A 25,500-nucleotide genomic window follows, 5' to 3' on the forward strand; every position below is an offset into this window, starting at 1 on the left:
GAAAACTTATGCTTCATAAACTTTTTCTTTAAGAGACGCCATATTGTGTACTGTTGTCAGGGCCACATCCCTCGTTTCTAGGGGAGGGATCTCCGGGGTCGAAACCTTGACTTAATCGACAACCGGCATGAAAGGTCAGCCTTTTGCTAGGAATCTTATTCGTTATGCGGATAAAATCCTTAATTTCAATTTGAATCTATTGTGCGTTTTCTCTTCTTGCATTGCCTGGTTTTGACTTATTGCCTGTTAGTTGTCCTTGATTTTACTTCTTGTTTGGGTAACAGTTGCTACAGTTTATTTTTAGTTTCTTTTGTTTTGCCTTTTGCCTGCTTCTCCCAGTTTACTCACAAAATCAGTTCTTCTGTTTTCCTGCTGAGTCAGGACAGATACAGACTCACAGGACAAATAATACAGCCAATCAATCAATCGATATGCAAATAAAAATAAATAAATAAGTGCAAATTATTAAGGCATTTCAAAATGGTATTTCAAAATAAACTTAAGTTCTCTGAGAGCAAGCACTGAAATGCCTGATAGCAGTTAGCAGAAATGACCCCCAGAGGTGCTTCTTAACAGACCGTGGTGTAATGAGCCTGTGGCTAAATGTGTTCCAAGACAGCACCTCATGGAGGGGATAGAAGGTATTTTTATGATGGCATCCAATTTTGACACCATTCTCTTTTTCTACAACAACTTCCAATGTGTCGAGGGTTCATCCTGTCATGGAGCAGGCTCTCTTGATAAATTTATTCAAGTATTGTGCTTCTTTTGAGTTTAAGTTGCTTCCCCAGGAGACCACAGCATAGAAACCACACTGGCTACTCTGGACTGGCAAAACATTTCCAGCAGCTTGCTGCACACATCAAAAGACCTGAGTCTCCTTAGCAAGTACAGTATGTATTGGCCCTTCTTACACAGTGCCACTGTGTTGTCAAACCAGTCCAGTTTGTTGTTTTTATGCACTCCCAGGTACTCGTAGTTCTGAATCACTTCTATGTCCTCCCCCTGAAAGGTGTATGGTGTCTGAGGCTGTTTGGCACACTGGAAGTCCACCACCATCTCTTTTGCCTTGCTGATGTTGACTTGCAGGTTGCTGTCCCTGAACCACAAGATGAAGTCCTCCACAACCTTTCTGTACACTGACTTGTCTCCATTGCTAATGCAGCTTATGATGAAAATTCCTATAGATGGTAAGTGTTGGTATTGTGCTGGAAATATGATGTGCAGAGGGTGAACAGGAAAGGAGACAGGACAGTTCCGTGAGGTGTTCCAGTATTACACACCACCATTTCTGACACACAGTCCCTCAGCCTCACAAACTGTTGTCTGTTGGTCAGGCAGTCCATGATCCAAGAGACCGTGGGGGCATCAAGATGCAAAGCCTTGAGCTTTTCCCCCAGTCGATGAAGCAAAATAGTGCTAAAAGCACTGGAAAAGTCAAACGTTATCCTGACTGTGGTTCCAGCTTTGTCCAAGTGAGAGTAGGCTCTGAGGAGCATACAGATGAGAATGTCTTCCACACCCATACTTGTATGTGTCTGGTAGGAAAACAGGGAGGATCCAGTTGTTCTGAAACTAGGAGCTGTAGCTGGTTTTCATGATGTACGAAGTAACAGCAACTGGTCTGAAGTCACTGGGATCACTGGAACGACCTTTCATTTGCACCAGGACCACATGGGATGTTTTCCACAGCTGGATAACTTTCTGTAAATTCAGGGTAAGGGAGAACTGGCTAGCACATGTTTTCAGTACCCTGGAGCTGACTCAACCTGGCCCTGAAGCCTCGTTTATGCAGAGTTTTCCTAGTTCTCTCCTTACTTCTCTTCATCAGCAGAGACACAAAGTCCACAGAGCGGAGAGGAGCTTGAGAGCACAGGTGTGATGTCATTGTGGGGGAAACTTGTGCAGGGTGCAGATTGCACTTCCTCAGCTCGCTCACAGGAGCTAGCAGTGTTTGGAGAGGGCTGTACTGAAAAGAATGAGTCAAACCTGTTCAAGAACTGGTTCAGATCATTAGCTCTGCTCTTGTTCCCATCATCACCATATTTTAAAGAGTGTATGGTGCCAGTGATAGTCCTAAACCCATTCCACACTTCCTTCACGTTGTTTTGTTGTAACTTGTGTTCAAGTTTGTCTCTGTAGTGAGCTTTCCCCTTTCCGAGCTGCTTCTTTGGTTGTGACTGCATCTGCTTTATTTCATCTTTATCTTCAGACCTGATGGCTCCTGTCTTCCTGTTCAATAGGGCTTTCAAGTCTTTTGTGATCTATGGCTTGTTTTGGAGGAAACAGCACACTGGACTATGTTGTCTACACAAAATTTGAAGTACAGTAATTCTTATTTTTTATTTTTAAATCTTTTGCATTTATATAGCGCTTTTTCTCACTACTCAAAGTGCTTATCAACTGTAGGTTAAGGGCCTTGCTCAAGGGCCCAACAGAGCAGAGTCCCTTTTTGGTATTTACGGGATTCGAACTGGCAGTGCAGATCCCAAGCCTCAGAGCCACCACTCCGCCCTGTCTGTGCCACTAGTCTGTGTTACAGTGGCAGAGTCTGTCTATATCCTGGCCATGTGACTCATAAAGCATGTCCCTGACAGTGTTTTCCAAGGCAACCTTCAGAGCCTCTTCAGCCTCCACTGTCCATTCCTGCATGGTCCTGGTTGTGGCTGGCAGCTGCTGGACAATGGGTTTATATGTGGGTATGAGCTGAACAAAATTATGGTCTGATTGGCCTAAAGGTGGCGAAGCAACAGAGTTATATGCCCCTTGAAAATTGGCATACAATAAGTCCAGGTTCCTTTTTTCACTAGTTTTACAGTCCACAAACTGGTAAAAATATGATAAAGTGTCTTAGTCTAGCAAATGTTCCCTGGTAAATTCCTGCCTTCTGAATTCCTTTGGCTAAAATGTAAGTATTTAATCAGGGGTAAAATTGAAGTCTAATTACTGAGTAGTGATTGTTTTGTGCCAGATGCTGAAAGAAAGTTTGCTCACAGTAAAAAAATATTTACTTGCAAACTTCTGCCATCATTATCATTTTTTTTTTCTTTCATTTCTAGCACTGCTAAAAGGAGGAGGTTGTTTTTCTCTAATAAAACTGTGCTTGCGCAAAGAAAATCCAAATAAAGTAAATACCACTGCTGAAGCCTAATCTATAAATATAATATTAACTCTGGTGTTTCTCAGTTAAAGCAAGACCCCAAGGGGCATGTGGTGAGCAACTGTATGCTTGGGACACCACAATTGCGTCAGCCTTACCCCTGAGCTCCTGTTCAACATGTGGTAACCTCCTCAGATCCGGGGCAACCATTAACATAAACAAACAGAGTTTGAGTTGACAGAGACTGATGGCACTGTTTGTTTGTTCAAGCTGCATGTTTGCAGAAAATCCAAACATCCAAGACCCTTACCCCCTTTCTCCCCAACCCAGGACATCTCTATTACACACTGTTCTTAGCAACAAAGCTTACCTTCATACTCAGGAGTGCACAGGCATTCATAATCATTTACCAGATCCTTGCATGTCCCCAAATTCTGGCAAGGAGTGGAGAGACACTCATTGTATTCTTCCTCACAGTATAATCCATGGTATCCTATTGCAAAATAAACACATTGAAAGCTGTTAAGTTGTAGTAAAAACAAAAGTTGGGATTTAGTATTTATTGTTAAAGAATGTGACAGAAACAGAAATGCCTTACAACTTAGACAACGTTAGAAGACTTACTCAGTGGACAAGCAAACACACATCGCCATTGTATTATTTCAGAAATCAACTTTTATTTATCAGAGCATTTTTCACAGGACATATAGAAAATAACAAAGTAAAACAAAACAACATTAAATTATACAGTCCAGAAAAATATAATCACAATACAAAAACTGTATGCATCTCCAATAACTCTAGTATAAACAGACAAATATTATTTAGTTAATTGTGCTAGAGATCAAATCAGATGCTACAGTAGATTAATAAAAGGCATCCAGCATTATATCATGTGGGGTGCCAGTAAGGCACAAATCATGCCCAACATTTAAATGATTTTTAAAAGGAATATAGTTGGCAATACTGTATGAATAAAATGAATGGCAAAAGAAATGTGGCCTTGTATGTGCCCCAGTAATTTGTTGGAATGTTCCTTTATATGCACTTTTTCATTTGCAGTGGTACCCTTCATTAACTGGGAAAAACTCAGCCTTCTAAAAAGCTAAAACTCTTCTTAATTTATACATTCACATTTCTCCTCTTTGCCACTCCTCTTAATTTATGGTGCCACTCTTATTATTGCTGCCAGCCTTTTAATCTACAATACCATCTCCTTTATTTTTCCAGCATCCCTATTCTCAAACTGCCTCTCGTCAAAATCTGCGTAACGCTTCTTTTAAATGCTGCCAACCTTCCAGTTGAGTTATGGAGATTTAAAAGGGACTGCAAATAAGGTCATGGCAGAAGGCACAAAACTGCTTCTTTCTTCTGTATAAATATATACCTACTTGATGCAACAATTTGTAAAAATATTTTTAGGGGAAAAGTTTCTGAAGAAGTCTTTTAGTTTAAAAAAAATGACTTGCATTTATAACTAGAAGCTCCTTCATGGAAGCCAGATTTCAGCATGGTCATGGATTTTTTGGTTAAATTGTGAAACTTTTAATGTGGCACAGACTGTGACAACGTTTAAATGTGGGGTGTATAAGTGATCCTTCAGTGTAGGTAGAACAGTTTTACATTGTTCTATCAACATTTTGGGGCAGTAGCATGAGAACAGGAGATGCTATCAGTATTTCAGGATGACTGGCACCATTCTGGGCACTAGCCTAGACATAATAGTGGCAGTAGTAGAGTGAAGGGTGCAGGCTATGCTGTCGGCCATCATAGACAAAGTCTCCTACACGTTACATGACACCCTGGTGACCATGTGCTGTATCTCTGTCCTAAGAACGGTCCATTTAAACATAACTTGCATTATATTAATTTTAACCATTTACTGTATTTTCAATTTAAACAATGTCAAAATGACCAGAAATGACTCGTGCAATATACCCTAGTATAAGAGCTGCTTCCTTAATTGTCTAAAACATTTTTAGTAAAAAAAAAATCAAAACATAGTTATGGTCAACTTAATATTAAATACTAAAGTAGTCCATCATTAGCTTAAAGGAAGGAAATAATTATCATTCAAGTCTTTAATTACTTAAATGAATGTCTAATGATAACTGTCATGGTTTATGTAAATTGGTTTAATAGTGCATTGTTTTTATTGGAGCCGGTCACAGCCCTCACTTTAAATTGCTGATGATAGTTATTATTCGCTGTTTGAGAAAACAAATTATACATCTAGGAGGATAGAGTAGAACTTTTATGGAAGATGTGGAACTTTTCTTGCAACATTTTAAAGAAGACTTTTGCAATGACATTTATTTCTTCTCTATGCTACGTGAATATTTTGCAGTCAGTTTGGTGTTAGGGGTTAAGGCTTTGGACTTCAAACCCTGTGGCTATGGGTTCAAATCCCACCATTGACACTGTGTGACCATGAGCTGCCTGTGCTCCAACTGGAAAACCAGCAGAAATGTAAACAATTGCATGATAAATGTTATAAGTCACCTTGGATAAAGACGTCATCTAAATAAATAAAAGTAAATTATTAGTTTAAATAGAAAGTATTAAAATCTTGGTGGTATTGTAAGTGCAGAGTTTTTGGAACGCTGTGTGCAGTGCTTGACTGTGCCTGTTTTTGCTGATAAGAGATAAGTCAGTCAGTCATTCATTATCCAACCTGCTATATCCTAACACAGGGTCACGAGGGTCTGCTGGAGCCAATCCCAGCCAACACAGGGTGCAAGGCAGGAACAAACCCCGGGCAGGGTGCCAGCCCACCGCAGGATAAGAGATAAGGCCTGGTTTAAATCAAAGGTTTAACTGCTATCAAAAATCATATGAGCCATTTAAGTTGTTTCTAAGTTATACAAGCATGTCGGCACTACAGTCTCTTCTGGTGTCAGAATCACGAGCTTAAAAGTGGTTGATTTTGGAATAGTACAGCTTTGTAAGATCAGACAAAGTCAAACCCACTGCAGAGACTTCAAGCACCAGACAAGTGCCCCCTGGACTACCAGCACACACATTAACTGATCTTCAGCTGCTTATAGAACTACAGAATGATTTAGGCTGTATGGTGTGAATCATTATCATTTATGGCACTAGCTATTTTAATACTGTTTAAAGAGTAAAAGTTATTAAGCTTGCTTCCATTCTTGCACTTTTCACTCTATTCTATTGCCAAGGGCTAGGAACCAAGTCCCCTTATAAATTAGGCCAATCAGAGGTGAGGATGGGTGTTCCTACCAGTAGGATACCTGGGTGAAGTTTGGAGAAGTTACACTGACAGATGCTGGTGGACGGAAGTCCTGAGTGCAAATGTAAATGTGCAAAAAGCTGGTAAGTGTAAGAATAGGAAGAAAAAGTATCAACAGAGGTTGGACATTATGCTGTTGGGACCACATTAAAAAGATTCTGCACAAGCATGAGAAATTATGTTTTGAGAAGAGAGTGTCCCCAAAAGTCCTTCCATGATTAAACATACCACAATTTCCATCCATCCAGCTATATCCTAACTATAGGGTCACGGGGGTCTGCTGGAGCCAATCTCAGCCAACACAGGGTGCAAGGCAGGAAACAAACCCCGGGCAGGGCACCAGCCCACCGCAGGGCATGCAAACACACTAGGGACAATTTAGGATCGGCAATGCACCCAACCTGGATGTCTCTGGAATGAAACCGGAGCACACCCATCCAGACACGGGGAGAACATGCAAACTCCACGCAGGGAGGACCTGGGAAGCGAACCCAGGTCTCCTAACTGCGAGGCAGCAGCACTACCACTGCACCACTGTGCCGCCCTATACCACAATTTAAACATGTGTTATATGTTTTCATGCTATTCTCCTTGACCCATTATGAATGAGAAGCCAAAAGTGTCATTGTGGATTCTCAATGCTTAGACACTGACTCACTTCCCAGGTGGCCTAAAATAACAACGTAAGAAATTTGCCAGATGAGGGGGGGACTATTCAGTCCATCAAGTCAATTTTTTTAGTTAATAGCTACACTGTCCCAATATCTTATCCATATTTTTCTTAAAGGATGTCAAGGTGTCTGCTACAGGTACATGTCTCAGTAGTTTGTTCCAGAGTCCCACAACTCTCTGAGTAAAGAAATGCTTCTTGGCTTCAGTTTTAAATGCTTAATTTCCTCTCATGTCCGTGAGTACGTGATTAGCTCTTAAGCCAAAAGAATGTTGCTGGGTCTACTTTATCAATGCCTTTGAGGATTTTAAATACTTTGACTACGTCCCCACACAGTCTCCTCTGCTCCTGACTAAACAGGTTTAATTCTCAGAGTCTGTTAGAGTATGACTTGTCCGTAAGTCCTGGGATGCATTTGGTTGCTCTTCTCGGCACAGCTTCAAGTGCTGCTATGTCTTTATTGTACCTTGATGACCAGAATTGCACACAATACTCCAGATGTGGTTTTACCAGTGCAATCTATACTTTCAACATAATGTTCCTTGACTTAAATTCAGCAGTATTTATAATATAACCTAACATTTTATTTGCCTTTTTTAATTGCTTCTATGCATTGCTTAGTCAATGAAAATCCTTTTCAGAGTTGGTTTCCTGTATGACAGTGTTGCCCATCTTGTATTTATAATTGATGCTCCTTTTGCCCATGTGGAGCACTTTGAACTTTTCTACATTAGACTACATTTTCCAGGTATTCATACAGTTCTGAAGGTTCATCAGGTCTTTTTGAATGATTGTTGCTGCCTCCTCAGTGTCTGCCATCCGTCCAGTTTTAATGGCATCTGTGAATCTGACAAGTTTACTAACTATACCAGAATCAATGAATTTAATATAAATCACAAAAGGTAATGGTCCAAGGACAGACCCCTGATGGACTCCATTGATGACCTCGCTCCATGTGGAGCATTCTCTTTTTCTGTTCTATGTCTCCTGCTGGTTACCCAAGTAGTGATCCAGTTTTGTAGGCTATCTCAGATGCCTACAGCTTGTAGTTTTAGAACTAATCTTTGGTGTGGGACTGTATCAAAGACTTTTTGAAATTCTAGGTAAATTATGTTGTATGCTTTGTTTTTGTCAACTATTCCAGTTGTTTCTTCAAAAAAATCGAAAATATTGGTTTGACATGACCTTGCTCTAATAAACCCATGCTGGCAGCTATTTAGAATGTTATTTCATTTAAGTAATTTTGTAATTTCTTTCTTATTATCGTCTCCATAATTTTGCATGGCACAGAAGTAAGACTAATTGGTCTGTAATTACTAGGATCCATTTTGTCTCCCTTCTTGAAGACTGGAGTCACATTTGTAACATTCCAGTCGTCAGGTACTTTTCGAAGTGACTTCTGAAATATGCCTAATAAGGCTTTGTAGATTATGGCTTTCATTTATTTTAATACAATTGGTAAGTTCCCAATCAGGTCGAGAGGTTTTATAAGTCTTCAACATATTAAGGGCTTGAAGAACATCTGACTCTTCTATTTTAACATCTATGAAAATCACAATATGCAAGCTTTCAAAGTAACTCAGGCCCCTTTTTCAGGTAAGATGTAATGATGACATCTTGCTTGAAGTAGGGGCCTGAGTTTCCTCGAAAGCTTGCATATTGTGATCTTTTTAGTTAGCCAATAAAAGGTGTAATTTTTCTTGATTTCTCACTACATCCATTAAGGCTAACAAGGTACAACACCCTAGTACTACAAAACCTATTAACTCAGAGTGGACACCTTCAGGCTATAAGTCTCATAATTAGCAGAATTCTTGGCCATCTGCATTACATGGACCTACATTATTTATTTCTGGTGGCAAAACCTGGCACAGCAGCGTGGCAGCACTCACATGCTCCATGAAGGTACACAGAAGCTCCACTCCCACCTGCAATAGGGAAAAGGAGGCTCAGGCAAGGAGCAAAGACAGCAAAGGGCCAGGTATATACCATCGTCAGCAGCAAGGGAGCCAGCATGGGGAGCGATACTTCTAGTTGGAATAACAAAGCTCCAGATGATGGGCTCCAGAAGGATGTAGTTGCCCTGGCAGGATCACTACAATCTGCGAATGTTTTACATCCCTTGCATGCACTTACCTCCTAGATGGAGAAAGCGTGGAAGCCTATTTGTGGTAGACATACTTCCCTGGGGAAGATGACAACTGCGCAAGCTGTTGGAGACCTCGCCATTACGTTTGCCCAGGAGGATACCTGCCGTGAGAACCCAGGGGGTGTCCGAAGCAGGTGGTGGCCCTTGATGTGGATGCAGCCTCACCAAACAGACAGGATCTCACAAAGTGGAAGGAGGCGGTGGATGCCTGAACTGCTTTTCCCAGAGCAGGTAAGGGGTCAGGAGGAATGTGCTGGGATCCCATCAGTAAATTAATGGAGGTGGGGCCGGCTGGCTAGGCACAGGCTTTATGGCTCACTGCTGGTGGATGCAGATGAGCGAAGCCCAGGTCAACCACTGGCCGAAACAACTGACTGTGTTTTCATTGTACAGGAGCTAGAAAGAGGGCTCCAGAACATAAGGGATGTTTTACAGATGGCTGGTCTGTTGAGAAAGATGATTGAGGACCTGGAGAGGAGAGCCGAGGTGCTCTTGAAGATGGTGCAGTAACAAGTGTGGAGATTTATAGCAGGACTCTCCGTCCACGTGAATTCTGCGGTACAGGGGGGTGTCACTGGTACCGTACAGAAAAGAGGGATGCAGAGAAAAAGGTCCCCGGAAATAAGTAATTTTGGTGCTAAGTAGCGAACAACCCCTACAGTTGAGAAAAATGTGATGATCAACCAACCAATGGTGATGGAGAAAGAACAAAGGCTGGATGAGACCAGCCCCCTACCAAACCGGCGGCAGTCGCATGAAAGTCAAAGGCGGGGGTACAAACAGAGCGGGGTCTCTCTTTCTCGCACAGAGACATCCAGACCATTGCCATACCCCGGAGAAGAATGGAAATCAGTGAAAGGAAGACTGGGTCTCCTAACACGGCAGTGCATGAGCTCGTGTGCTTACGTGGGTCTGAGGGCCATCCTCCAGCATCACAGAGGGCCAAGACAAACTCAGCTGAGCATGGGGAGGGGCAGAATTTCCCGTCCTGCTTTCACACTTGCATGTCACAAGCTCCAGGAGGGAGGTGGCACTGTTAAGTGTGCCGTTGGACGGGGCTTGACAGGAGACACTGCCCATACACATCAACAGGAGATGCCAGAAGGCAGTGTCAGCACAGCATCTCCCCATCATTCTATTGTTTTTACATTTCAGGGCAGAATTCTGGACCAGTCGGTAATGACTGCCCCTCCTGGAGGAAGACAGCCCTCATGAGATGGACGCTTCACCCCACAAGGCACAGCTGAGGAAGGGGCTGTTTGGTGGACAGCTGGTGCCCTTGCCTGGCCGGGTCACCTTTATAGTGGAAGGACTGGAGGAGAGAGCATGCACAAGGCATTAGCCTCCCTGGGTTGGCACTTCAAGGATTCCCACAGGGCATGCTGGGACTTGGAATGTGTGGGCTCATCCCTGTTGGGTTCCAGGGGTGTCACGAGGGGAAGCTGCATAGACTAGGGAACCCTACTTTGTCTGGCTCCCACCTCACCCAGAAGTGCTTCTAGACCATGTTTACAGGACATCAGAAGTACTCCAAGGTGTAACATAAAGCCTGCTACCGCAGCTCAGAGAGCCAGAGTCGGGATGATGGAGACAAACCTTTCTGGGAGTGGGAGAAAGAAAGAGAAGAAGAAAAAGTAAAGGAAAAGGGCACTACTGAGTGCTTGTGCTTTGTACTGTGATTGTGGTGTGGGAAACAATTGGTAGTGAAGAGTTTCCCATGAAAAACATAATAAAGCCTGTGTTTTACTTCCTGAACTTGTGCCTGTCTGTGTCAGGTATGGGGAGCTGTTCAGGCCACGATAGATAGATAGATAGATAGATAGATAGATAGATAGATAGATAGATAGATAGATAGATAGATAGATAGATAGATAGATAGATAGATAGATAGATAGATAGATAGATAGATAGATAGAAAATGAGATAGATAGATAGATAGATAAAGATAGATAGATAGAGATAGATAGATAGATAGATAGATAGATAGATAGATAACAAAAGGAGTGCTATGATAAAATCACAAGAGAAGCACCACCTCCACCATGTAATGGTTGTGTCTGGAATGACACAACAGATGGAACATGTTGTGCTGGCCTTTAACCCATGAACACAAATGAAAAGAAACACTATTCATTATTTTTAATGTTGAGCAAATCGCCCTCTGATGACAGCACTCAAGCTGTTGACCTGACTTACACAGTATTTGGCTTTGAAAGTTTTATGCTGGAGCAAAAACAACAAAACAAAACAGATTGTACAAAGATATTGTCTTTGGTACTTGCCACTCCATGTTATAAATAACCTAAAGAAAACATACCAAATGGATAATGGCATGTGCTGACAGATCCATAAATTTTTTTAAATGTGCATATTTTTTAAAGCATATTTTTTGCCTTGTACTTTATGTATAAAACTATTATGAGCAAACAATTCAAATTTTGCTCCTCTTTTCACCAATGTGTTATCAGGTAACTGTAAATTTTGATGAATGAATCATTCTGTCAGGATATGCAGCACAAGTCAATGCCTTCATTTAAAAATTAAAATAGTAGCATTTGTATTTTAACTTCACAATAAAGTGATGCCTGCCTCTACTTTCCAGGCCTTAATACACTGGTAGTTTACACCAAATGCCAAAACAGTGTAGCTGCACTGCATAACCTTATCCATTTTGTGTTGTATGTATCCTTTTTTCTCTCTTTAAATTAGATGGTCTTTCATTCTGCCCAATGCTCTCAGTTTTATGTGCTTCATTATTGCTGTGTCTTGGAGTTGTATCTTAAATGATAAACAGAATTATATTCAAAGTCAAGAGTTGTTTTTTTTTACCTGTTTAGTAATATGATCTGCTGGTTTTGATGGGAAAAACAGCTGGCCTAATCCCTGAATATTTCTACAGAGCTGTGCCCCACTAAGTAGCCGCAGTCATACCACATACAATATGGCTACAACCCTCCTAGTGTCTCGACTGTCATGGACCAAATGCATTTGCCTGGTAATAGATAATGATACAGAGATTCTGGCAATCATTTTTCCAGGGCAGTTACTGCATCTTTTTTTTCATGAGTAGTGCTTCTGACTCTTTGACTGTTAAACCATCCACTTTCTTGACTGGTACTAACTGCTTACAGTGCATACTGGCTCATTGGCCTTAAAGACAAAACCCGCACCAAGCTATGCTAATTCCACTCATCCTGATGTCAAATGTTTGTAAGAGGCCCTATGCAGAAAATATTTTGTGTATGCATCTTACATCTTAACCATTATTAAAAGAAAATGTCTAGACAGCACCCCAACGCTCAAAAGGCACCGAACAAATAATTCAAGTACATTCACATTCACATTTTAAACCCTGACTTTATATTTGTGAGTGTGAAGAATTGACGTCTGTTTTCAAACTGAACATTGCAAGCAGTCCAGGAATTAACTACAGTGTAACTCTAAATGTAATTCTAAAGCAATGGCCTTGTGTCAGTTAAAAGGAAACACAGATGGGTGAGAATGTTGGGACCAGCACATGCTGCTACACATCATTAAAGACAGTGAGTCGTACAGAGAAGCTTCACAGGAAACAAGGCATGTAATCGAAGTATTGCCATAACCCTGTTACTTCTTTTTTTGTCCACATTAACACAAGTGAAAAGTAAGGGAGACCTCTAGTGGAGATGTTGTAAACGGTAGTTTAGTAAGACCTTTGCTGTAAGACAAGGATATTTTCCTTCTTGTGCCTTAAATATTTAGCACAATGACCCACTTAAGTTACTTAATCTAATAGTGCTCCAATCACAGGTTTAATTCAACCATAAATTGAATAATACATATAAATACAAACAAATTTATTTTATACATTTAAAAATAAAAATGTTTTGCACAGTGGCACAATGCTTGTCGGCCAATTATGTGTGGATGTTGCATATTTTTCTAATTCTGGACTCCTGCTTATTCTAACAGTAAGAAAATGCTAGCAGGTGATCTGATTTTATCAGTCGAGTCCATTTTTGAATATTTTTGTTTTCCCTTTGAATGCTTGGCATATGATCTACAGCAGGTAGATGTTGTTCTGGGATAAGTATGCATGAACAGCAGGACCATTGATGGCTTTTTAAAGAAAAATGACAACATATCCACTGGCAACCGGATAGGTAATTCTGTAATGGAAACATGAGATCTAATTTAAAATCTGGAAACATTTTCTTCATAATCTGTAACCCAAATGGCAGATATATCATATTTATCGCATTAGTGAATTTATTTTGTAGTTTAGTGCTGGTTATGTCAATAACAAACCTTAAATTCAAACATGAGTTTACCTGGTACCAGAAAAATCTGAGTTAAAGATCGATGATCAGTTTTGTTATTGAAGAGCAGACATACCACATGTGCTTCAGAAAAGGCCATCCACCTGAAAATAAGCATGTTTGGGTCCGGCCAGCACTTGGATGAGAGATCATCTAGAAAAAGCTTGGGTTGCTGTTGAAAGAGGTGTTGGTAAGATCAGCAGGTGCCGCTTACCCTGTGGTTTGTATGTGGATCACAATGCCCCAGCGCAGTGACGGGGACATTGTGCTGTAAACATGGCACCGTCCTTTGGATAAGACGTAAAACCGAGGTCCTGACTCTCTGTGGTTATAAAAGATCTGGGCATCTTTCGAAAGTGTAGGGTTTATCCCGATGTCCTGACAAAATTGCCCACCATGACCTAGTCATTCTGGCCCCCTAATCATCTTCTGTCTCTAATTGGGTATCTCTTTCACCACTTCACCTTCTAACAGCTAATGTGTGGTGACTGTACAGGTGCAATAATGGCTGCCGTCCCATCATCCAGGTGGGTGCTGCATACTGGTGGTGGTTGAAGTGATTCCCTTCTGTCTATGTGCTTTAAGTAGCTAGAAAATCTCTATATAAATATAATTAATTGTTATTGTGGTATCTGATATAATGTGGGAGTTTGCATGTTCTCCCCGTGTCTGCGTGGGTTTCCTCCGGGCGCTCCGGTTTCCTCCCACGATCCAAAGACATGCAGGTTAGGTGGATTGGCGATTCTAAATTGGCCCTAGTGTGTGCTTGGTGTGTGGGTGTGTTTGTGTGTGTCCTGCGGTGGGTTGGCACCCTGCCCGGGATTGGTTCCTGCCTTGTGCCCTGTGTTGGCTGGGATTGGCTCCAGCAGACCCCAGTGACCCTGTGTTCGGATTCAGCGGGTTGGAAAATGGATGGATGGATATAATGTGATATGGTTTGGACACTCGGTTTGAGGGGCATGTTGAACTTTCAGCTATTCACTTGGTACAGAGTTGAAATTGATGGACACAACATGAGCTTAACAGACCATGGAGCCTCTCTCCTGGTAATGCCTAGTGGTTTCCTTTGTCCTCCAACACAGCTTCCCTTGCATGTTGTAGGAGGCTGGAGTACATGGCGGTTGAATGAAGGGTGTTCAAAGCCATAATAGTAATCGTAACTATGAAGGGCTTTGACTGAAATTTGGTCAAGGCCACAGATCACCTTGGTAAACACACGCTGTGGAGAAACAAGGCAGCCTTTCAAACAATGTTAGCAGGATCGTTTTGTCAGGAACTACGATTTTGAATATCATTTGTGTCATGTTCCTCCCCTGACTGTGGTTCAAATTCATGTTTTATGTCTTTTTTGTTCATTTTGTGATTCTTTGACTTATATTGATTATGTTAACATTATGTTTGTTTATTATGTGCATTATTCTTTATTTTTGAAATGTTCTAATGCATACAAGTTGTCTATGTTATGTTCTGTATTACTGGCCACCTGCCAATCACCACCAGAAACTGCCCTCCATCTTATAAATCTGGAGGGTCTCCCATAGTTTCTGGAGGTCCATTGTAAATACACTAAGGAGATGGTGAGTGTACGTACTTATATTTATTGTCATTTCTGTGAGTTATTTGGATCTCTGATTTTTCGACATTCTGCTGTTTGTTTTTTTTACCTTGCTTTTGGAATCTGTACTGGGACTTGTCTGATTTGGATATACCTTCATTATTTCAGACATAGCGTTTCTTTGTGTTTGGAATACCATTTGTGAAAAATAAATATTTTACTTTAGAAAGATGCCATGCTTGCCCTTATTACTAGTCAGTGATATCCCCCTCTTGTAAGCATTATTGGAAGTGTTTGGAACCACATGCTTTGGAAATATTTAATGCTTTGGACTCAAAGTTCACGACAGTTTGCTTCTTCTGGGTGATTTTACACCCCTAAGGTGTTAATTGGATTAATGTATTTTTGAAACATACTGTGTAGTTACAGTTTGAATTTTAATCCGTGATTTGGATCTTTATATTACCACCATTCTGACAGCATTATTGATGATTCCCATTGCTAAAATCATCCTGGAGTGGGCATGTCCTGAGAAGTTATGGTCTATCAATCACAATGCAATGGGAAACATTCATTCAGGAATATACTTCCCTATCTGACTACATAGTTTCCAAAAACCTTTAAACCTTTTTGAAAATGTTCTTTCTTGCATTTCCCTAGTTTTGAACTCTGGACACTCCTTCTGACTTTGATTTTGTCTCAAGAGTCTTGGCTTAGGTTATTGATAGTTGTTCTTCTAGTTCTGGACCTCGGTATATTTCTTTTCACTACATTGTTGTCTTCCAGTCACCCTTTGAAATCTGTTGCCTACGGGGCATAACTGGTTTCAGGATAAGAATGAGAGGTATCAGCAAGCCTAGACAGTTGCAAGTACGACAGTGGTTAAACTGAAAGTCTAGGTGAGGGAAACAATTTTGCGAGGATATGGGGAATGATACAGGCGGCCACTGAATGCTTCTCAGAAGATCTCCCTGACCTAGTAATGGTGAACAGGACATTGTAATAGTTATAGTTATATAAGTGGGGGGGGGAAACTGACTTCAAATTGGGGGGTATTATTGGTAGGTAGAAGAAGCCTGTCTGGATTTCCTGGACAAAGAAGCAAGAAGTATCCGGAAGGTTTGGGTCCACTTATGTAGAACAGCTTGTTCCAAACTTAAAGAAATCACATTTTTCTGGTTTCCCAATAAAGATAATGCCATGTAGATGGGATGGAGACCTTGAAGAACCCTTAATTCAGAAAGAGGAAATGTAGATACCATCCTGAAGGTAGAAAAGTTTACTTCTTCTTCTTTACCCTATGCATAGTCATGGAGTTTTGGTGAAACCTGTCTATATATGTTTTTGGAGAAGGCTTTTGACCATGATCCTTTTATTCTGAGAGAGGGAATGCAACAGTATGAGATTAAGTGCCAGAGTTATGTGCCAAAAAGATAATTTTATCAAAGTATGCTGCACTGTAAAATGATTGCTCAAATACTAATACTAATTTGTTTAGTGACTCAATCGTTCTTCCAACCTGCTTATTCAAGTTCTCATTAATAGTGAAGATGTGCAGTTGGTGAGGACATACAGATACCTCTGGGGGCAGAGTAGAGTACCAATGCAGAGGTACACAAAAGGGTCAGAGTCAAATGTATTTCTTAAGGTGGTTGCGGTCACTTAGTGTATTCGGGTCACTCCAACACATTCTCTACCACTCTGTAGTGTATTTTTGTATGCAGCATTGTGCCGGGGAAATAGCATTATTGCATATGACTAAATAAACTGATTAAAAAGGCTAGTTCAATCTTGGGAGTCCGGCTGGACTCACTGGAGGAAGTGATAGAACAAAAGTCACTCAGGAAGCTTCTTACTGTCCTGAACAATGACTCTCACCCCCGTATGCGGCTTTAGCTAAACAGAGGAGCACCTTCAGTAGCAGACCACGAGAGGTGTGTTGCTCCAAGGAGTGCTGTGTAAGGTCATTTCTACCCTCAGCTATTAGACTCAGCAATGAATCACCTCTCAGCCGAGGAGGTATCGCTCCCTCATCTTAACAGATACTGTGCCAATGAGTGACATCATGAACTGTGTAATTGTAACTTATGAAGTATGTGCAATTGTAATCACTTTACACTTAGTAAATATCTACACTTTTTAAAATTACTTATACAGTACATTATTCTTATTATATGTGCATTTGTGTCATTTTAGTACACTTAAGAATTGGTATAATTCTTGTTACATGTGTAGTCGTGCCTCTTTTTGTCTGCTGCAGTAACACTGTAATTTCCTTTGGGATTAATAAAGTTTCTATCTATTTATCTAGTTTAGGGTTGTTGGAGACAGTGCCTATCCTTTCTGCAATGAGTGTAAAGCAGGCGGCAAGCCAGGAGAGACTACCAGTACTTTTCCAGTACCAATTTAAAATTACCAGTCAACCTAAATGAGTGCACGTGCTGTAAGGCTCCAATATTACTTTCTGCCCTTTTTCTAACCATCACTGTTTTCATTTAGAAATATATTTGAATGGGCTTTGCCTCCCTGCAGTGCTGATCATGAAATGGCATGTAAGAAAATGGATGGAAATATAAATGTAAATATAATTAAAATATAAAAGGAATTCATGCATAATATAAAGTAAGTCGGAGAATCAATACCAGTGTGCAACTGTGACAGCTCCTAACTATCTCTATTAGTCATGCCATCTGGCTTCTAAAGCACTGCCTTTTTCATGAAGTTCAGGGGATACTAAAATTCAGACCCGATTTACTTGCTGAAAGGTTGCGATTTCTCAATTCAGTTTTTCTTTTCTTTCATTTTCTAGAACTGTGGTGTCTGAATACAATCAATAGTGAAACACTCCCATCCTCCTAGACAAGTGCTTTGTCATTGCTGTAACAGCATCACAAGGACAAAGGTGCAGTTACCACTCTCTGAGGCTGTGAGGAGAAAAATCCATGGCAACTGCCTCAGAGCGATAAAGCCATCAGTCTCTGTCTTACCCTCTTCTCTTTTTCCAGTCTCACACGTTTGTCATTTTCCTAGATAAAAAACGTGCATTGAAATAGCAAGCAATTTGCCATTTATTTAAAAGAAATCAATCTCTTTGATTCTCATGAAAGAAAAGAATCCATTCTTTATGGAGCATCATGGGAAAATGACTGACAAAGAGTTGTCAATCGGATAATAAATTAAAGTCAAATAGGCATATAGTTATCTTAATAGTTTTCATTTTGAATTTAATTTTTAAACATTTTTTGTGTGAAGCATCATAGTGGCTTAGACAATAAGTGGCATTTTATTTATGACTTGTTTAAATTCAACTTTATTAATGAAAGACTTGGGTGTAAGAAAAGTATCAGCATATTAAAGTGTAATTGCTTATTACCTGAATTCTCTTCCACTTTAAAACAGACAAGTGTTAGTGTATCTGTCTGCATGAATGTCTGTTAGCTTTGTCTCTGTCATTCCCAAAGATGGAGCATCACAAGCAGTTTTAGTAATTAAACTGATTACATTTGTCATTCCAAAAGATACCACATCACAAACATTAACTATGCTTTTTATGAATCCCATACGAAATGGCACATAACAGAGGCATCTTTATTGCATGGTGTACTGCACACATTAACACAGAGGTCTACTTTGATATTTTAGATTTCAAACCATCTTAGACAGCTAGCACAACTAGTTTAACTATAATCAGGCTGTAATATGTTATTACTTGAATTGTAAGGGACAATCACAGAATTTCATTGCTACAGTACAGTGGGTTTATTGTGAATACTGTGCTGTAAAAATTGTTTTGGGTGAAGTAGGGTTCAAGAAAGGAGTCAATGAGAGGGGGAAAAGTAGTGCTGGCTTTATGATCTTTTCACTGTGCACACTTCAGTTTAATTTCACCCATGCGGTTCCTGTGTTGAATATACAGTTCCTTCTATTAAAAACTAGTTTAAGACACTTTTTAATGATTTAGTAGTAGTAGTAATAGCTGTGGTAGTAGTACCAACAATTATCCCGTCACCAACCTCCATTATAAATTAGAATGTATTAAAATAATTTTAAATAATACTTTTACTTAAAGGGTGTAAAAATTCACTCTCTTTCATAAGAACAGAGAAAATGAGTTATTTTCCTGTAATTTATCAGAAGTATATTGGGTTATTAGTTCAATAAGAACAGTTGTATTCGTTCTAGGTGTAGCTGTCTTAACTCTGTACTGTGCCTAATCTAACCTGTATCCTCCATTCATTAGCAAACATCCTCACGCCAGTTCAGAACTGCTAAAGCTAGACACTACTGTAGCAACTTCATTTGGAAGACAGAACGTCTCTCTTCATGGTGAGAAAGACCATTCACAAACACACAGACCCTCAAATTGGACCAATAACAAGTCCACAGTTTACATAATGAACATGTTTTGGGAATTTGGAAGGAAATCAGATTACTCATAGAAATATCCATGCAGAAATGAAGAGAACATGAAAACACCAAAAAGGCACTGGCTAGGTCAGGATTTGCAAATTATAACAATAAAACATTGCAGTTAAAAACCCATTGAAATACAAAAAGATGAACTTGAACTCATACAGAAGGATCTTTGATTTTTTCCTTTTGTTAATTTAATTCACTGACAAAACCTGGTATAATTTAGACCTCTGTGTGACAATATGTGACATCATCACTGATGAGTGAACATTACGGAGTTCACTTCAGTATGACTTTGGTGGAATCACAGAAATGTTTGAGATATTCTCCAAACTCAGCGTATTGCATTAAATTAAAAAGGGGAAGGAAGGCGATTAAGTGTCCATGTGGATTAGGGGAAAGTCTGCCAACTCTGTTGGACCAATTAATGTGACCAAACATGTGATCTGATCTGTGAGGCAGCAGTGCTAACCAATGTGCCACCGTGCCTGAAATCTCATAATACACAGAGGAAACAAAAATACCACAAACAAAATACAACAAACGGCAACAAACTAGCACTAAATAAATAAAATATAGATCATTGAACTCGGGTGGCACGGTGGCGCAGTGGTAGCGCTGCTGCCTCACAGTTAGGAGACCTGGGTTCGCTTCCCAGGTCCTCCCTGCGTGGAGTTTGCATGTTCTCCCCGTGTCTGCGTGGGTTTCCTCCGGGCGCTCCGGTTTCCTCCCACAATCCAAAGACATGCAGGTTAGGTGGATTGGCGATTCTAAATTGGCTCTAGTGTGTGCTGGGTGTGTTTGTGTGTGTCCTGCGGTGGGTTGGCACCCTGCCCTGGATTGGTTCCTGCCTTGTGCCCTGTGTTGGCTGGGATTGGCTCCAGCAGACCCCCGTGACCCTGTATTCGGATTCAGCGGGTTAGAAAATGGATGGATGGATGGATCATTGAACTCACAGACTCCAACTCTTGCTGCTCACATTGGCCATGCCATGAAGAGGTAGCGTGAGACTGGCTCATTCCATTCCAGCAGGCACGTATTTTTTATTTCATGTGTATCTGTACAGATGCTTCTTACTTTCTTCTTCCATCAAGAAGAAAGAACCATTTTGTACATAGTAATAAATGTTTTATTGCCATTAAACAAAACCGATTGTGCTGCCAGCCATACAAGTGTAAAGTACTGTACATATCTAACATAAAATACATATATGTACTTAACAGCTTTGATAAACAGATATGTGGCACATATACATGTATGTTCTCTTTATTTTTATATGTTAATGTGTACTTTCCATATTTACTAAGAAAAATAAACACTGTATTGTATAACATTGGCTACTAGTCTCATAGCATATCGGGCACCAGCCCTTGCGTCTAATCTTGTTCACAGACGTCTCCTGTGTACGTTTCGTACATCATACCTCCTAAATTATTGCAAAACCAAGGGCATTGTGGCCTTTAAATGCCTTGTGAGGAGTTGCAATGAACAGCATGACAGGTCAGCAAAGGAAAGAAGGCAGTGTGAAGACTCTTGAGGGCAGCATTACCCCTTGAAGATGAAGAGGATGAGCTGTGTTTACCAGCTGATCAGGGTCCTTTCTTAATAGATAATAAACAGTCCTTTCAAGTACAATTAAAAAGCTGCTTATGTCGGGGTGTCTGTCTCTCTTCATCTTTCTGGGGGATCACTGTCCTCATGGGTGCTCATATCACAAGGCTCCCCCCAGCAGAGACTCACACCATCCACAGTCACTGCACAAACTTTCAAACAATATGAAGGAGGCAAAGCACTGAGTGTTATCACACACTTCTATGGCGAGTCGCAATCAATGATAATGACAATTTTTAAAAAGAAAGTGGTTTATTTAAATATGAGTGATATTACTGTATCATTTGCTTTACAGCATATTTGACCTCTTCCCTATAATTATTGAAATACACCCATATGGACTTGCGTCTCAGTGCCACAACAAAACCTGCACACAAGTCAAGGGACACCATAATGTACCTGTCAAATGAAAATACAGCAAGATTTTATTTATTTTTTTTTTAACACATGCTGCGTGGAAGACTGGTGTACTTAGTGGGTCGCAACATCACGGGTGTCCGAAGCAGACTGGCCTTGCAAAGCATCAGGGGGTGCTCTGAAGTCAATGTTTGCCACGCAAGAAATTTCAAGTATGGATGGGGCGATACCACTAGTTTAGAATTGCAAATATTAATGGGTCAGTCTGTATTTAAATCAACTAATATCACAACACAGTATCAAGGTCACCCTAACAAATTTATTACAAAATATAAATTAATGGAATGAACATGTCATATTATTTTTAACCCGTTTGCTGCAGTGCAAGGGCTGCGACCTGCGCCATCACCACCTAATTAAAGCACCATGATGTTCCTACATTGATGGATTAAAAGCCAGAAGTCTACATGACCATCATCATCAAGTCTTTCCATGAGAACCCTAAATACAAAGAGGACTGTTTCATTTATGTTAGGTAGAATGCCCAGAGGGGGCTGCGTGGTCTCATGGCCTGGAACCCCTGCAGATTTTATTTTTTTCTCTCCAGCCGTCTAGAGTTTTTTTGTTTTTTCTGTCCTCCCTGACCATTGGACCTTACTCTTATTCTATGTTAATTAGTGTTGTCTTATTTCAATTCTGACTTCTTTTTTTTCTCTTATTCTTCATCATGTAAAGCACTTTGAGCTACATTATTTGTATGAAAATGTGTTATATAAGTAAAAGTTGTTGTTGTTGTTGTTGTTGTGGGGTGCCACAGCCTATCCCAGCTGCCATAGGGCACAACATAGGAGCAAATCCTGGACTGGGCGCCCTTCCATTGCAGGGCGAACGCACCAAACATATGGCATGGCCAAATGAGGTTTGCCAGTTCACCAAATCAGCATGTCCTTGGACTGTGGGAGGAAAGAGGCAGACTGCATCTTTCCCAGTTCATTTTTATTTTTGATAGTTTGATCATACAAATATACAACCTCATATATATATGAGTGTTCATCAATGAGAAAGCATATGGATGTTGGAAGATAACCATGATTTAGTGAACCATACAGTATGAAAAGCTGAAACTGTGCAGTGAAATTGTACTTTCACAGTTTATTTGATCCTTTTGCATTTTTGTACTGTGCTTTCTTTGTTGTGCATTTTTATCCTTTTTCAATAACATCATTTATTTGTTAGTGATTTTTATTTACTCTTTAATCATTCTGTATTGTGATGCTTTTCCTGAACTTAGCCACGAAACTTTTAACAAGTGGGTCTGAAACACAACTTCAATAAGCAAGCTAATGACACTGCAACTACTTGGTAAGTAAAGGTCTTGAATAACTGTGTCAAGTAACTACAGTTCTCATCACAGTAACACTTGACAGTCCTAATTTAATAAAAGACCCCACCACTGCATAAACAGAAAGAAATTTAGAGCTAGGAAGAGCTAAGAAACAAATGAAAACCTCACATAAAACACAAACTGGGCTGGATTTGCTTTTAGCTTTCATGTAGATCAGAGTAGATTGCATATTCTTAATGAGGCCAAATGGGACCTCCAAAAGTGTCTCAAACCATGTCTTAATCTTTTATTTGTCATTTTGAACACAATGCCTTTCTTTATATAATAAATGGGGAATGGGTAAAAAAAAAAAAAAGTAGTGGGCTAAGGATGCTGTAGGACTTCTTTGGAGCTTAAGAACACTTGACAGGCAAAGGCCAACGTGACACCCCTTGCGGCTCAACCTTAAGCCTGTGTGCCACTGCAGATGTTGTAACCTATCTGCTTCACCTGCTTTGATATCTTCTGTTTTAGCAGAGGTGGAAAAGGGCCCTCGTACAAAGTACACATATTGTAGATCACTCGGTTACTGAGGTAAGAATGATTTTAATTCCGGATGATCGCTGCAATGTGCAATGATGTCAAAAAAAAAAAACCCAAACAAACAAACTTGATAATGGTGCCTAAATTAGTTATAATTGACTAGCCAACCCGCGGCGTAGCATACGCCACATAATCAGGCCGCTTTTTAAATGATTTTTAAGCACAGAGGAAAAAATAAACATTCGAAAAATCCGTAATTTAATAAACCACCAAGAAAAGTAACATTGCAACAATGCACGCTACGAACCAGCATACAATTGTCCGTTACTAAAAACCGGAGGAGCGCCGTCGCGCCTTCTCCTTCCAAAGCGAAGGACGGGGTTGAACGGCGCCGTTCAGTACGCACTGCCGCTTATGTGCCCGCCCCAACTCCCTACCTGAGTCGCTTTCGTCTGTGTACAGTCCACACACACCTGTGAGTCACGTTGACTGTTAATTTTCCAAACACTGCCTCAGTCGGTTTCCACGTTGAATTTTCATTGTTCTTTGCGGTTCCGGTTGCTTTTTTATATATAATCCACTAAGTCACACGAACGGGGTGGTGTTTACAAAGGGTAGGGACATAATCAGTGTCCCGGATGTGAATTGCTGTATGTAGCGTGTAAAACAGTTTGCTATGGTGCACGCGGTCGTGCGACATAACCGAAAACACGTTTTTTAAAGACTGCTTACTTCATTGTGTTCTAACCTCAGTTGTAAAGGAATGTTTTAAGTATCCCATGGGATAACCCTTGTAAACCGTTTTACACGCTGCATATGGCGATTCACCTCCACGAGAAATATGCCTCTATGAACAGTCAGCATGGGTCGGAGCTGCATGTTGCCTCTACGACAGACGAATATAAATGACACCATTTTTTCTGTGTCGTCGCGTCTGAGTTGGTGGGCGTGGCTCTGCGAGTTGTCGTCGTATTCTATGGTCTTGGAGTTGGTGGGCGTGGCTCCTTCCTACATGCGCCATAGGTGTCTCACTTGTTGGCGGCTTAGTGAATCCATGCCCCTTCCGGCATGCTTTCCATGGTCGTCTTGCCTTAGTGAATTATATATATAGATACTGCAAAATGCACTTCACGTAAGAAAACTAAAATGGCAAATTTTGTGAGGGTTCATAATAAGTGTAAGTCTTTCTAACAAAATGGAGGACATGATACTCCACAGACTAAAATTCTACAGGAAATAAATACTACGCATTTGCCTTAACACACACTGTACACAATTTCCTGTGTGCACTTTTCAGAAGCTCATGCAAGCTGCCAGAAGCAGTAAAACACTTCTAGACCTTATATAGACATCATCATTTTTACAAATTTTTAACCAGTGAGTTTGACTAAAAGAAGCAAATTTGCTGCATATGCAGGACTACTTTGCAAGCATGGCATATTATGTAAAATGGGGGTTTCTCAGAATATTTTGTGAGCAAAACAAACTTGTCGTGCTACGCACAGTTATGATAAGACAACTGTTTAACAGATCACAAGAAAGGAGAGGTTTGGATAGCATTTAAGTGTATAAAATTCAGTGATTGATCCTATAGGCCGTTTTATTATAGTGACTGTATCAACTGATAAAAAATCTAGAGCATTATTAATACATATGGCCTTAATTCTAATCAACTTAAATGTAATTTTTTATTGATACATTTTTAATTGATAGATATTACAGAGAATACAATCTTCTACCACTCAGACTATAAACTTGTTCTAAACATTCCCCATTTATGATGGAATTGGATGATTTCCCTAGTTTACCTAACAACTAACCTTGGAGAATTAATGACTTTTTACTTAATCATTCTAGAGTTTTTTCACAGACTGAATGGTCTCTTACAGGATTCCTTTGTACCGATGTCGGTTCAGTCCTGAGCATGCCATGTTACTGTGTGCACATAAACCACAAATGAGAAATGAGTTCCTTTAGATTTGACCTTTAAAGAAAAACAAAAGCCAACAAATGATGGAAGATACGTACTTGCTTACATAACAAAGAACTCCAGAATAAGCTGTCTTTCTGGCATAAATTGATAAACTGAAATCAGCTTAAGCTCAATAGATATGAATTAGCTATGAAGAAACTAAAATTAATGCTTAGATAATTATATTTCACAAAGTGGAAGACCTAATAAAATGTTAGCTACTAATAAAGCTAAAAATCAAGATGACTAAAACAA

At 40.2% G+C, this 25,500-nt stretch overlaps 1 protein-coding gene across 1 annotated transcript in view; it reads right to left on the bottom strand.

Moving 5' to 3' along the window:
- The window catches only part of dner (delta/notch-like EGF repeat containing), a 258,013-nt gene that overhangs the window by 13,293 nt on the left and 219,220 nt on the right, over positions 1-25,500 (bottom strand). The window contains exon 9 of the mRNA XM_039760000.1: positions 3,471-3,593. Within this exon, the coding sequence (XP_039615934.1) occupies positions 3,471-3,593 (123 nt within the window). The remainder of the gene's footprint in view (positions 1-3,470; positions 3,594-25,500) is intronic.

Source organism: Polypterus senegalus, chromosome 1, assembly GCF_016835505.1.
Source record: "Polypterus senegalus isolate Bchr_013 chromosome 1, ASM1683550v1, whole genome shotgun sequence".
NCBI classification, from domain to species: domain Eukaryota; kingdom Metazoa; phylum Chordata; class Cladistia; order Polypteriformes; family Polypteridae; genus Polypterus; species Polypterus senegalus.